At 41.6% G+C, this 15,384-nt stretch overlaps 1 protein-coding gene across 1 annotated transcript in view; it reads right to left on the minus strand.

Moving 5' to 3' along the window:
- Positions 1-1,364: 1,364 nt before the first annotated feature.
- The window catches only part of PAWR (pro-apoptotic WT1 regulator), a 76,186-nt gene continuing 62,166 nt past the window's right edge, over positions 1,365-15,384 (minus strand). The window contains exons 5-7 of the mRNA XM_077338896.1: positions 9,083-9,233; positions 7,949-8,053; positions 1,365-4,531 (exon numbers count right to left, since the gene is read on the minus strand). Coding sequence (XP_077195011.1) covers positions 4,445-4,531; positions 7,949-8,053; positions 9,083-9,233 — 343 coding nt within the window. The 3' untranslated portion in view covers positions 1,365-4,444. The remainder of the gene's footprint in view (positions 4,532-7,948; positions 8,054-9,082; positions 9,234-15,384) is intronic.

Here is a 15,384-nt window from a genome sequence, read left to right on the forward strand (position 1 = left end):
CTTAGACCTAAACTTATCAGCAATTAAAGAAAGCAAGACTGATAACCTCACATGTTTGGATGTATCATTCACTAGCTTGCACCCACGGAATTATTCTTAGGAACAAATAATCCTGGACGTTCTTGATTTCTGTGCTGTTTGGAACACTATGCAAAAGCTCAAAATGGTACCCGCAGTCCTCCTAAATGCCCACTAAACAGTCAGTGTAACTTATCAGTGGTAACCATGATCAGATTTAATTTTTTTTCTTCCTGCCTATACCCCCAAAAGAGTCTTACGCTCTGCCACCTCCAACTGGCTGCGGATCCCTGGCCCCAGAGAAGCGCGTCAGACCTCAACAAGGGCCAGAGCCTTCTCGGTCCTGGCCCCCACCTGGTGGAACGAGCTCCCTGAGGAGATCAGAGCCCTGCCCGAACTTCCACAGTTCCGCAGGGCCTGCAAGAGGGAGCTCTTCCACCAGGCATTTGCTTGAGGCCGACCGACTCAGAACACCTGCTGGTCCCCCCAGACACCTGCCCATGACTCTCCCAAAGTTACTGTTAGTTGTTATTATATTATAATTGTGGTTTTGTAATCTTTTGATGTTTTTTTAAAGTTGTTTTGATGTTATGTAATGTTCCATGTAAGTTATAATGTTCTGTGTAAACCGCCCAGAGCTGCAAAGAAATGGGCGGTATAGAAATCTAAATAAATAAAATAAAATAAATAAGTGGCTAGATTTCAGGACTTACCGATGGTAAAGATGAAATACACACAAATTACAGGCTGTAAAATGCCTACAAGTGATTTAATAATTTCTTGCTTTCAGTGAAGTTTAGAGAGCGAACTAGATAAGATGTGGGAAATCTATATTTAGAGGTTATGATAGCAGTGCAGCTCTTTAATTAATAGAAACATGAAAAGAGGTCCCCCAGTGTGATTGGGATTGTAGATGGCTGCACCAAGATGTTCTGTCCCTTCTAAGGATGGCATAAGAAAAACAGGAAACATGTGAAAAGAGACCACTTCAAAGGGACAGTGTGTTCTTGTGGGATCACATGGCTCTGAAGTCTGCATTCCAGAAACATTACATTGGCCAAGTTACATGTTGTGGGTTGGGGGGGGAGGGGTAACAAAGCTGAAAAAGAAGTTCCTCTCAGGTTTAAGATGAAGCATGATGAACATTGGATTAAAAATGAATGAACACATGTGGTACATATCAGGAAGCTTATATCCCCATCAGTCACCTTTCCCCATTAGAATTTAAACCAGTGTTTTAAAGTAACTGTTTCTAAATCAGCAATGTATATGTGTGTGTGCACGTACAAACCATATAGCTAAGGAAGATGTAAAGCTCTCCACAAAAAACAATAATTAATTATTGCTAAGGAAACAAAATTAATATGTAGTGTTTATTTTTCAGTGAAGGTTCAAATACTAATTCTTAGAAACAACCCTTAATTATCCATACAAGCTTTATGACTCTGGGTAGCATCTACAGAAGAGCTCCTTTTATAATTAAAAAAGTGGCAGCAGCTACAATATTGCAGAAAACATTTGTTTTAAAAATTCCCCCAAACAGAGCATTTAACATATGCTAATGAATGACAGTTTCACTGAGATATGAAATCCCTATATTATTTCAAGGCATGTGACTTGGTACTCAACAGCAAATTTCATTACTGTACACTTCACTGCTTTGTACCGTATGCAGCTATGATATATATATATATATACAACACCATTAAGCTGGGAATAACCAACAAGGAAAATTCCCTTATAAATTCAACAGAAATTTGCAAATTTATTTACATCTTCTTGTGCACACCACGTCATTGCTGGCAAAGTATCACCCTTTGCCATCACAGCAAGGATACATTTGTTATTGGCAGAAATCCAATAACTTCAACATAGAAAGGAGCTCTGCAAGAAATCAGGAAGCTGGGTATGATATGTCATTGCTATACCAAAAAGTCTGAAACTTGATCTCACAAATGGGATTTTGCATATTTTTATGCAGCTGTCTGGGAGCTCAATGAACATTCAGTTGCTGGAGACATTTGGGAGTGATGCCATCCACGTAAAGAAATGGCAGTAGAGAGGTATAGGATGTCCAAAGGAAAACTCTCAGTGCTTACCAGAGATGACACTGAATAATTTCTCATCTGCCTGACCAATATTGCAGAAAATTCAAATATTCAAATGAAGTACTCATTGGTTATCCAGTGCTGCTTCTGCACATCCATCCACTAATTTATTTGTGTGAATCATCAGTGGGAAACCATATAACTTCTTGGAGATAGTATTTATCTCCCAAAGAAACACTTGGCAGTCACAGAAATTGAAAGATGATTTATACAGTACAGAGACAATAATATATGTAGGAATGTTAAGGTATATGATGTTTATAAATGAAAAAATGGTCTTCTGTTTTATTTCCTTACCTTCCCTCTGTTTCCCATGAGTTTGTTTTTTGCCCATAAGGACTTGCAAGACAGAAAATGACGGTTTGAAAGGGAATGCAGTAATGAGGATTAATCTTGCCTTCACACCACAAATGTAAGAAGAGGCTGTAAATTCTTAAAGCCTATTATGCATTTATAGTAATGAAGATCATCACTGGAACAATTTATGTTGCTTATTTTGCTAGTCTCTGCTTTGAGCAATGGGCAATGTACTAAGGTCTGTTTTAAAGAAACCAACATTTTGGGGGAATCAAATACCAAAGTCCTTCATGCAATTTCAGTATTTTATACATTTAAAATGGTATTTCCAATCTAATCTATCATGTTTATAAATTATATTTACTATAAATATTGATTCAGGGCACCACTGTTAATCTGGTTTAAAATTAGAGGTGTACTTTGCTTTTATACATTTGTCTGCTTAATCTCCTTAGAGAATAGTAAGGGGGGAGCATCCTTATCATGAATGATTAGATATTTTAAATAATTGTTTCCTTCTATCCTGTTCACACCTTTAACCAATCTGGTCTTTTCAAGGCACCAGAGATGCTTTTCAGATTTCTCCACAATGGGATACATCATTTAGTTCCAGCACATTCTCCTGCCTTTCCTTGGGAATATTCTCTGAGGATATGTGTCAATGCTGCACAAGCCTTCTGTACCACGAGGGGCAAGGACGTAGATCAATGTTGTAAAGCATTCTAGTATCATATACAAGTGTATTCAGACATACAGTTAAGGGATCAGTGCACTTTATATCATCAAAACTGGATTGATTTTCAAGGTCTTTTTACAAATTGTGCCTAACCTGAAATTACAGGTGCTGTAGTGAACAGAAACACGATGAATGCATGGTTTTATTAGCAGCACAGATTGCTAAGTAAAGCCTTCAATGCATTTCTTTTGTATTCTTAAATATAGAAAAAGTTGTTTCAACCAGAAAAAGCTTAAGTTTGAGGAAAACATTAACATTAACTTTAACAGAGCCCCAAAATCATGACCTTTCTCTTGTAAACTATGCTCATTAAAAAGTTATCACAGTTTTAAAATCCTGTGCAAATCCTGATACATCCCATATGTTAATACTATTGCCAAAAAGAATGCACCAGGCTTGCTTTAATGTATTTTAATAGCATCCTAATACAAATGTGGGATGCGAACTTCAAAGTGCCACTCTCATACACCCTTCAATCATTGGCAACACAGCTTCCCTCTCTGGGTTTTCCCCTGTATAGGCACTTATTTTTACGGTTGACATGCAAGCATGGTGATTAACTGTGGTATGCAACACAGGCAATTTCCCTAAAAGCTACCTCACTAATGTTGATAATGATTGGTGATTTATTTAAGTTTTATAAAACAGGGGAAGGGGGTTGTTATCAAAGAGCAATTATACAGGAAAAATGCTATCTACCATTGTCAGTATTTCAGATATAGTAAAAAAAATCACAAAATACAAGATTGCTTTGTAAATTAAGTAACTCATCTGGAAAAAAAAATTCACATCAACACTATAGTAAGGCACCTGCATTTTACAGCTGTTTAAACAAACAGCAATATCTTCCAAAATATATATAGATTTTTGAATCTGTGTAAACAAGGTTTACTCCTATTATTTCCTTTATGTAGGAAGAAAAAAGAGAACATCTACATTGACCAAAATATGATCTTGGTGCTCAGATTTATTTTTAAAAGGGTGTTACTAGGCCATATACTTATCAGTCTAAAGGCCCATCAGTATCAGGACTCTGATGTTTTAAGATATGTCAATATTTAAACTATATATCTAGGACAAAAGTTTAAGAGTAGTCACAGAACTTGATACTGTTTACTAATGGAAGAAAGCGCATTATGTAAAACATTCATCCTTCCCAACCCAGCCACAACAATAAATATAAAGACAGTTGTTTTGACATATTGCAGAGGAAATGTTCTAGCCTTGATCTTTAACATTCAATCAGTAGTTTTCATATTTCATTCCTCTCTGAGGATTCCATCTTCTACCTTGTCAGTTGTCCAACAACTTTCAAGAGTGTCTTATTTTCTTGCTTTAATTGCTCATTTTCATCTTCTATATCATCAAGGTCCTTTTAGAAGACAACATAGTAAATTATTAGTCCAGAGTATCAATATCTTATTTTAATGCTTTGAGTATAACATTTTTTTCATTATTTGTAAAATTTGTAAAATTATATCCTATCTTCTTGCCCTTACAAGAGCCAAGGCAGCTTACAATTTAAAATATACATGGTAAATTACATTATAAAGCCCTTACAAACAACCCCTGTCCCAAACATACCTAGTTCAAAGCAATATTTGAAAGTGTTTAAAAACAGTTAAAATACATACAAAACATTGTTTAGGAATGAGGGATCACTGAAGGAATTCCAAAAAAAATAAAAAAGTCTTCACCCAATGGCAATTGAAGGAGACAAACAAATCTCCCTGACAATGTATATATACCCTCCTTATTCAACTAGTACCAATGATAACTCATGAACAGTCTCTGCTGCTGTCTGCGGAGCCCACCACAAGATGCAAGAGACTGACCCAGAGGCCTTTAAAAACAATCTCCCTTTTTTTTTCCGGGAGAAGCACTGGAAGTGAAACATGGCTTATCTGTTTAGTTTCACTGGTACCCTTGAATGTTAAAGGAATTCCAGCAAGGCATTCTATTCTAGAAGCAAACTGGGGATTATGGCCAATATCTCATTTCATGCTCAGATAGGTCCTGGGGGAAATGTATCATGAGTGCGACTCTGTCAGCTACAGCAATGTTCCACTGCCATCAAACACCTCTTTCACAGGAAATGGGGAACTGACCCCGAAGTCTCCATGATACTGAATTCGCCTCTTGAGGAATTTCCCATTCCTGATGGACAGCAAACTGCCTAGATGGCAATGGGCCCTTAAGACCAGACTTAAAGACTCACTGGATGCCTGGCTATTCTAACTATCTATCTTAGAGGGGAGGCATAGCACTCAATAGCACTAAGAATACATTTTCTCAGGTTAATACTTTTAGACATGCAACTATTTTTCTGTGCAACAATAACTGTAACTATATATACGGTTACCAGTAGACCATATATTCTTTCCAAATTAGTAGCTGGAGCCAGAGGATAGTAGTTTAACAATGTCTTCTGAGGCATTTATCAGCCTCAAGTTTATTATATACCAAGTGTTACATATGAACTGACAGGAATGTAGATAAAGGTTCAAACAACAACAAAAAACTGGAAAACTGAGAAAATGTGCAAGCTGGGAAAGAGTATGGGACTCCTCCTAACCATGGAGATGGATTTAAAAGACTTAGGAGTTACTTCAATAAAATGTTACGGTCAGGGCTTGAACTACAAAAGAAGCCATGCGTGCACATGTGAGAGTCTTGCACACAAATCTCGATATCTATAATATGAAAGTAATAAATAATATGAACATTGTATTTTACAATGAACATAGAATAAAAGTTTCTGAAATCAGCATCTACTATCTTCCGACATCTGGTAAAAATTTGCAGTATGTTATGAAATCCCGTTCAGAAACGAGACATATTATAAACAAGAAAATTAACCAGTTTTTCAATGTAATATATTCTATTTAACTTTTGTCTTCTTAACTTTTCAAGCATAAAATATCCGTCTTGAAAGCACAGATACAACTCATAACAGCTTTAAGACATATGGACAAAATACTTTAAATTTACTCAAAAATATAAAAAGGACTTTGTGGAATGTCTATATAGCAGAAATAACATTCCAGAAGGACTAAAAGTATGAACTACTTGGACATTGTCCAACCACAACAACTGCCTGGACTTTAAATGCTAAAACAAAACAAAAGGAAGCTATATTGGATTAGTTTCCCATTAAAGACTCTTTTAAAAAATTGTATTCCTAAGCAAAGAAATAATGTTTATTGTTTAAAAGCCTGACAGGACCGTGTAGACTCCTAACAACAGTTATACAGCTAAGTGATTTCCAACTAATTAAAGACAATACATTAAGAAAAAAAGCTTCACTTGTCACAACTATCCTGAGATCCCCACCACAACCTGAACCTTATAGCTCAATACAGCTAGCCTATCATCAGTAGGGATGGGCACGAACTGGAGAAGAACCCAGCTGCTCTGCTGAGTTGAATTGATTCTGGAAGTTCAGGACACTGGGGGCAGCTCTCCGAGTCCCTCACCCTTGCCATTTTTCCCAGCACTGTCAGTGTACCTGTAAGCATGTTGTATAGGAGGGAGGCTTGCTTTGTAGTCCCAACCACAATGCCCGGAGCCCTTTTTTGAGTGGTCTGCTTCTCCTCCCCACCTCTCTCTGCTGAGTGGGATTGGGCCTCTTCCATCTTCCACTAATGGCCAACACTCCTTCTTCCATCGGTGACAAACTGGGGTGTGGCCTTTGCAGGTGCCTCTGGAGAATAGTGGTGGCCAGTTGTGGTGGGTCCCGGCCTTGACACTCTAACTCTCTCCAGAGTGTGGAAGTATTTCCATGTGGTGAAATGGAATTGTGTCCCCATGCCTATGTTTGGGAGGCACAGCTGGTACCTAGCATTGGGCCAGGAAAGGCTGGATGAGTGCATACCAATGGATGCAGAAGCAGCAAGGAGTTGGATATCTTTGGATGTGTGTGTGTGTGTGTGTGAGAGATGAAATGGCAGATAATTAAGTTGACACCCCTTCCCCAAAGGAGTCCAAAAACAAAAGTCCCAAAGAACAATCCCTCATGCTACTGCAACCCAAGAAAGGGGGGGGGGGGGACGAAAAGAAAAAGGAAGAAAAATCACCAAAGAAGTAGCAGGAAAATTCCACTAAACAAAAATGCTTGCTTCGTGAAAGTGGAATTCAATCCCAATTTTTCCACCCTGTGCAGCAAATGCACAAACATACGAAGAAAAACTGAATCACAACACAGAGAAACCCAGGGCAAAATGCAGTCCCTGTGGCCCCTGAGTATGCGAGCTAAGCAATCCCACCATGCCCAGCAGTAAAATTCTTTCACAAGTACTCCCTCTCCATCCAAAATCACAAAGAGAACACAGGTTCGTCCTACACTTTTATAGATCTAAGTCTCATTGTGATGAATGGGAACTCTGTTATTGGCAGGCTTTGAAACATCCCCAATTATGTTTCCAAGGCTAGAAAACACCATCCCCATCATTGTCTAGCATTTTTACACACAAGCTTTTTTCTGGGTGAGCTTTTTTCACCCCCCAAACCACATCCAATTGCTTGGATATTTTTTGGAGACTACACACATGCCAAATATTGCCTCCCAAGGGCTGCTCTGGCCAGAATTTGGCACAAGTTTTGGTTTGTTACATGGTTAGTGCCCATCCCTATATCAGTACTGAAAAGGAACCAACTGGTTAACTATGTTATTCTTGTTCAGCATTCACTAAATTTTTCATCAAAAGTGTTAACTGACCTTGAAATTATAGGGAGGACAACTGTAATAAGTCACAGTCACTTCATCTTCTTATATCGAACAATTACTTACCCTGTTTAATAAATCAATTTCTTCCTTCAGTTTACCAATCAACTCTTCTTTGTCTTCTGCTATTCTTATAAGCCTTAGGTTTTCTTGCCTCTCCTTTGCAAGTTCCTGAACAAGAAACCCAAGTTAAAACCCAAGTTAAAAGATACATTAAAACGTAGAACTATAATACAAAGGAATACATTGGACAGCCCAACTGTATGTGATAATGTCACACAATCAAGTCTTTTCTTCTGGTATCCAGGCAAAACAAATCTGCAACAGAGCAAATTCATTTCTATAAAGTTGATGTAGATGTTATTTATTTAACTCCTGCAACACTACAGTCTTGAATGGGAAAAAATGTTACTGTCATGTGTGTCACTATGCTTCTGGGGAAAACCCAGAAGTGATGTAAAGTAGCTAATGGGAATCACTGAAATTGTGGGGTTTCCACAGAGTTTCAGGCAATTCCAAGAGCTATTTGGCATAATTGATGGGTTCCCTCTGGAAGTGATACAGTGGCACATACAATGTTACAGTTCCCCCATGTTCCTGTCACCAGTTGCCAGCCATCATCTGGAAACCCCAACATTAAAGGTTATTTTTGGACTTTCTTCTCCCAGCTGCTTCTAAGCATCCACTGAGATTCCTGGAACGTAGCTTTGAGATTATATGGTGCAGTCAGTGACTTGGGATAATGCATTGTGGTGGGTCAATCAAAACAACTGATATTGTAGAAAAAGGTGACAAGATCTCCCTTGGTTTTTTAAGATTCCTTCAACATTTAAGCAACCCAAAAAAAGCACGTTTAGTTACATAGAATCTTAGAGTTGGAAGGGGCCATACAGGCCATCTAGTCCAACCCCCTGTTTCTACTGTCATAGAAGGGGGGGGGGGATAGGAGAGGCCTACAGGCCCTGATGTCAGGCTTAAAGGGCAACAAATTATTTCAGAAAACTGGAGACTTTGCCCCCTGATAGTTACCATATAACAGGAAATGTAAAACTCACATAAAATATATGACCCAGCCCAGGATTTGGAAATCATCAGTATAGATATTTTTAAAGTGCTATTTAGTTTCCCTTAGAAAACCTTTATTTTACAAGCATACTATAAATCAGTTTTAAGACCTGAGAGCTATATTGTGGTAGTTACCTTTTCAAGATCTTCTATTTTCTTTTCCAAAGAGTTATTTGGTATTATATTCCCAGAAGAATTTGTTTCTCTGCTATATCTGCTATATCCAGTCCTGTCTGCTGCTCGTGAATATCTACTAGGAACGTCATCATCTGGTGTATGTGTTGTGCTGTGTAAAAATACAACTTGTTATTTATTTTGTATGTAATAACAAAACAAAAAATTCAAACAATTTTTCAAAACCATGTACACTCACATCCTTCATTATAATTTTAGTAGTAATTCATATTTACATCATACTATTTATATAAATATTGATGTAGTAATATAGTGAGCTTGATGTGCTGTGAAATTTAAGTGTCACTTCTTATTCTGCTAAATTTATAAACTTAATTTCTGAAGACCAGAGATGTGGCAGCAGTACGGAGATTTAAACTTCTTGTAAATTTTGAAATCATAGGGGAGAAAAAATATCACAAAATATCACTTCTTCAAAAAAAAATTGAGGGAACATTTTAATATATGTAATACTTGTTCTACTGTCAAATGCTGTTATCTTACTAATTAACAATAAATGCATTATTTATCTCAGCATATCCTTATCCATGGTTCCTCTATATATTTGTGAAGCAGCCTGGGGGACAGAATGTGTCTGGCTGTCCAAGTTAGAATAGGGCAAATCAGGGTGCACCCTGATTGGCTCTGCCCCTGCAGCTCCCACCCTCCTTCCCTGGATGCTAGCGTCTTTGCTCTCAGATGCGCCTCAGTACCTGGAGCCAGCAGCAGGTAAGAGGAGAGGGCCCTGGGCAAAGAGCCATGAGGACCTGTTAAGGAGGGCCTCCCGGCCTGCTAGGCTGGACTTGCTAATGAGGGCCTCATGGCCTGCAAGGCTGGGCCTGCTAATGAGGGCTTCCCAGCCTTGCTTAGGGCCTTGCTTAGTCCTTGCTTAGGGCCTCCTAAGGAGCTCTGTCCCAACCCTACTAACGAGCTGACCAGCCCCCGCCCACCTCACTTGATCTGACTGCAAGCTGCGGCCAAAAGCCACCTTAAGCTGCCTGTCTGGGGGACAAGGGAAGGCACCCTTTTCAAGGCCCGTTCTTAGGAACAGGCTTTGAAGCTAGTAATACAATATTTGGTATACTTATGAAAATTAAAATCTTTGTTTTCTATCTGAAAAGTGTCATATATACATAATACATTAAAAAGAATTGCAAACTGCTGTGCGAGGGTGGGCACAAACTGGAAAATTCTGGTTTGGGATGTGCCAGAACCCAGATGACCAAACCCCTGAAACAAACCGGTCTAGACCATAGAGGGGGGGGGGGGGATAGGAGAGGCCCACAGGCCCTGATGTCAGGCTTAAAGGGCAACAAGTGATTTCAGAAAACTGGAGACTTTGCCAAACAGCTGATCTTGCAAAGTGATCTCTTTACAAGATCAGCCATTTAGCTGGCTGTGTAGATAGGGGGTCTAACCAGCCCCTTTGCACAGCCCAAACAGATCCTGGCGAGAAAAGCCACTGTGCAGGAATAGCTGTTTTTCAGGCTGAGGGGTGCAATTCGAGTTGCCCCCCCTGACAAACAGCTGATCCCATGAAGAGCTGTCTCTCACTGGGATCAATTCTTGCCTCACAGTTGGTCAGGATTGGGGGGGGGGGGTGCTGTTTGGCAGAGTCTGCTGAGTAATAATGTATTATAATTGAAGAAAGAGCATATTAATTGTTGTCCAATTATTTATATTAAACAAATCATTAGAAATGTTGCATATGACTATAGTATGAGTTTCAGTGCTCCTCAGACTTCTTCATAATATACATTTTGAGTATTTAAAAACTTGTTTTCAGAAGCATTATTACTTATTCTAAAAGAAAAATGCTCCCTGTGAGTTTTGTTTCCTGTGTTCCCCCAAATTTCTAATTTTTCTGTTAAAAAAAACTTGAGGAAGCCTCAGGGGGAAAAATTGTTAGAAAAGGTGTTTTAAAAAAAATCGCCTCAGTCCTTTATATCTCACATTACCTAACAAACAACGGCAATTCGTTATTTCTTTCAAAGACAGGGATTCAGACACACAAAAAACATTCACACTACCGACAATGGAGTCTATTTTTGTTTTCTAAAATAAACAGGGAGATCCTTCTACTGATACATAGATGTTCTACACTTCCTCAGAAATGGCCTCTATGTAATGCCACAGAGACTATTTGTAATAACTGCATCAATGCATTGGCTGCACTACACAGCAAAATGATACTGTGTATCAGCTCACTGATCCTCATAGTTCTACACACACACCAGACACAACAGTAATAAACTCCAGGCAAATTTGTTGGTACTGCCAGCAGAGTTTAAATATGCAAGAGAAGAGGCGAATCAACAGGCTACTTAAAAGAATAAAATAGCTTAATTGTGAAGACAGGGGGAAATTATGTATATAAAGAGAAGAGAGTCTAGGGTTGTGCGCAGCTGTGTCCGAATTGGCCGCTCCAGGCCGCCGCAGCCAGCGCCTCACCACACCGCACCCCCCCCCCTGCGGTGAGGTGCTGGCTGCGGCAGCCTGGAGCGGCTGATTTGGACGCAGATGTGCACAACCCTAGAAGAGACCTGCCTAACTGTTCTTCTTTGATTATTCAGTATGTCTTAAGGCAAAAAGGGAGGAAGTACGCTCAAAGGAGCAGGAAGTCTCCAACTGAGCCTATTTGGAGAACATTATTTTAAAAACATCAAATAGCTCCTATTCAAACTGTGCTAAATACACATCTCTTCCAGTGTCCCGTGTTGGATATTCTTTATATGCTTCTTAATCATGCACACTTCTGATCTTGCATATTCCAGTAGGTACTACATACATGCATCGGATACCCTTCTCTGCTGGCTGGCATACTGCCCCAAAAAGGTGACTGATGAAACATAAAAATCTATGTTTCTGTCAATGACAATCAGGCAACTGAAGGTAAATTGACACAATACATGTTTCAATCCTACAGCCGAGGCAGTTTTATTAGTTTCAGCATCTAGAAGCTACAAACTCGCACATACAAGGGCTTGCCCTGAACAAGTGTTTCTGCCTTTGGCTTTGCATCAAATGAAACTATTTTACTCAGGATTACTGACCTGCTGAGAGCACAGATTTGTGAACAAAACAAACCTCAGCTGTTACCAAAACAATAAAAAGTAAAGAATGAAACAAGTAATACAAGCCAAAAGAATGCTAACTATCTGTACACAGCCCGTGGCGCCACGGGCGCCATGGACTGTATAAAGGAGTAAGGGGTGGTGGGGAGGAGTTAGGGCGGGACCGGTCCGGGATAAAAACTCGGAGGGGTCCAATCAGGAGCCGCGAAGCGGCTCCTGATTGGCCCCTCCAAATGTCCATCCCGGCCCAAGCAGGCAATGAGGAGCCGCGCAAAGCGCGGCTCCCCATTCCCTGCTTCACTGGCAAGGGAGCACCCGCCAGCCGCGCATAGCGCGGCTGGCGGGTGCTCCCTGCCTGGCGGACTGACGCGGCTGCCGGGGACTCCCGTCCGTTCTTCCGACGGACCTCTCAAAATGGCCGCCGCCCCCGACAGCCAGCAGCCGCCTCCGCCGCCGCCAGCTGGCCGCCGCCGAAAATGGCTGCCGCAGCCTTTCGCAGCTCCAAGCCGAGAGCCAGCAGAAAAAAAACCCTGTAGGAGCCTTTCGCAGCTCCAAGCCGAGAGCCAGCAGAAAAAAAACCCTGTAGGAGCCTTTCGCAGCTCCAAGCCGAGAGCCAGCAGAAAGAAAAACCCTGTAGGAGTCTTTCGCAGCTCCAAGCCGAGAGCCAGCAGAAAAAAAAACCCTGTAGGAGCCTTTCGCAGCTCCAAGCCGAGAGCCAGCAGAAAGAAAAACCCTGTAGGAGCCTTTCGCAGCTCCAAGCCGAGAGCCAGCAGAAAAAAAAACCCTGTAGGAGCCTTTCGCAGCTCCAAGCCGGCACGCCCACGAGAGCCAGCAGACAAACATTAACCCTGTAGGAGCCTTTCGCAGCTCCAAGCCGAGAGCCAGCAGAAAAAAAACCCTGTAGGAGCCTTTCGCAGCTCCAAGCCGAGAGCCAGCAGAAAAAAAACCCTGTAGGAGCCTTTCGCAGCTCCAAGCCGGCACGCCCACGAGAGCCACCAGACAAACATTAACCCTGTAGGAGCCTTTCGCAGCTCCAAGCCGAGAGCCAGCAGAAAAAAAACCCTGTAGGAGCCTTTCGCACCTCCAAGCCGAGAGCCAGCAGAAAGAAAAACCCTGTAGGAGCCTTTCGCAGCTCCAAGCCGGCACGCCCACGAGAGCCAGCAGACAAACATTAACCCTGTAGAAGCCTTTCGCAGCTCCAAGCCCTGCTGGGTGCTCCCTGCCCTCATGGCCCCAGAACACAATGGAGCCGCCGGGAAAGCCGCAGAAGAACAAAAAAATGCAGAGGAGCCGCCACAGCCCAGCGCACCACACCTGGGACTCCCCGGCAAAAACTACGAGACGCCGAGGAGCCGCCGCCCGCCTCCTCTTTCAGGTAGCCTGTCCCTCGCTCTGTCCCTCGCCTGCCGCTCGCTCTGGTCCCCACCTGCTAGCGCCCATTGTCTTCTTCATACAATGGGCTTTTTTACTAGTACTTCTATACGTTCTGTGAGATCACAGGCACTGAACTTTGGAACAAAAATATGCATTCAAAATCTGTGAAATATTAATATATTTACATTTGTAGCACATGCCATCTCTGAGGGCAGAGAACCAGCAGGGGCTAGCTCTTTAAGGGCAACTGTTTCTCCCTCCCTGGTCCAGGTTTCTGTCACACAGACCAGGTTTACTCTGTACTCTGCAAAGTAGGCTTGCAGAGTAGAGGCTTTGTTGTTAATTGACCTGGTGTTGCACAGCATCAGTGTCAGAGGTGGGTTATTCACCTTTGCCTCCACTGTGAACAGAGAGATGGGACGAAGGTTAGAAGGGATTCTAGCATGTCTATATCTCAGATCTCTTTTATTGTCCAACCTCCTCCCACTGCTGCCTTTGCAGTACATTCATTTGTCCACAGTAAAGCTATACCTCTTTTCAGTAAGGAACTTTCCTTTACAGAGTCAACTCCCTCGGCAAGGTTTTCTCTTCTATTTGGCAATTCTAGCTTTCAATAAATATCAGCTCATCATAAACTAAGATTGCCAACCTTCAGGTAGAGCCTTGAGATCTGGAATTACAACTGGTCTTCAGGCAACCAAGATCAGTTTTCCTTGAGAAAATGGCTGTTTTGGAGGATGGACCCTATGGCATTCCTCCCCTCCCAAACTCTACCCACCAGAGACACGACCCCCAAAATCTGTGGTTTGGAATGTTCGTTGCGTGTGGGAGAGGACTGACCTTTAGGAATTGTGGCATAGTGGTTACAGATGAGCTTTCCAGAGCCATGTCTTCAGATATGTGAAGGGAAAATCAGACTGTAAACTCTTCTTAGGGAAAGATTACATGGCAACTAATTCCTCCCAGTTCTGCATCATTTCCCTTCTTGTGTGAATTAGGCCACAGACATTGAAATGCCCCTCTGCCCTAATACACATGGGGTAGTCACAGTACACAGGTGTCCACCCTGTTCCTGCTTCTCCATTTTTTTCACTGTTGATAAAATGTTATGTGCCCACATGCTTCTTTCATTGTTGCTCCTTAAAAGAAGAACGGATTTTTGTACCCTATTGTTTACTACCCAAAGGAGTCTCAAAGCGGTTTACAAACACCTTTTCCAGTCATCTCCCCACAATAGTTAACCTGTGAGGTATGTGGGGCTATGAGAGGTCTGAGAGAACTGGGAATGGGCCGCAGTAACCCAGCAGGCCTCAGGTGTCTCAAAGCATTTTCCAATCATCTTCCCTTCTTCTCCCTATAACAGACTCCCCATGAGGGAGGTGGGGTAGAGAGCCTCACATGGAAGCTGGCAACCCTAAGAGGAAGGCTCTCTGTGCACAGCAGTCTTGACAGTAAGGTTTTTTATAAGGGTTTTTTATTTGCCAGGCCAAGGTTGGAAAAGGTCAAGTCAGTTCCCATGTGTCTCCAGCCATTTACTTGTTCATTATTTACAGTTTCAGGCTATAAATATTTATTTAGATCTTCCTGCACTTTCCAGACTCACAGGACTGATGCTGGTCTGCCTGTCTGCGCCCCAGAATACAAACAGTTGCTGGTAAGGGCTGGCCATAGCCCATAGCCCAGGAGGGACATACCTGCACCACTCCCTCCCAACTGCAGGCAAAAATGGCTCCTTTGAAGGCAAACCTCCAAGAATATTTCCAACCCAGGGGTAGCCAACCCCCAGGTTGGGGCCTGGAGAGCTCCTGGAATTAC

The sequence above is a fragment of the Paroedura picta genome, chromosome 5, assembly GCF_049243985.1.
Source record: "Paroedura picta isolate Pp20150507F chromosome 5, Ppicta_v3.0, whole genome shotgun sequence".
In the NCBI taxonomy this organism is placed as follows: Eukaryota; Metazoa; Chordata; class Lepidosauria; order Squamata; family Gekkonidae; genus Paroedura; species Paroedura picta.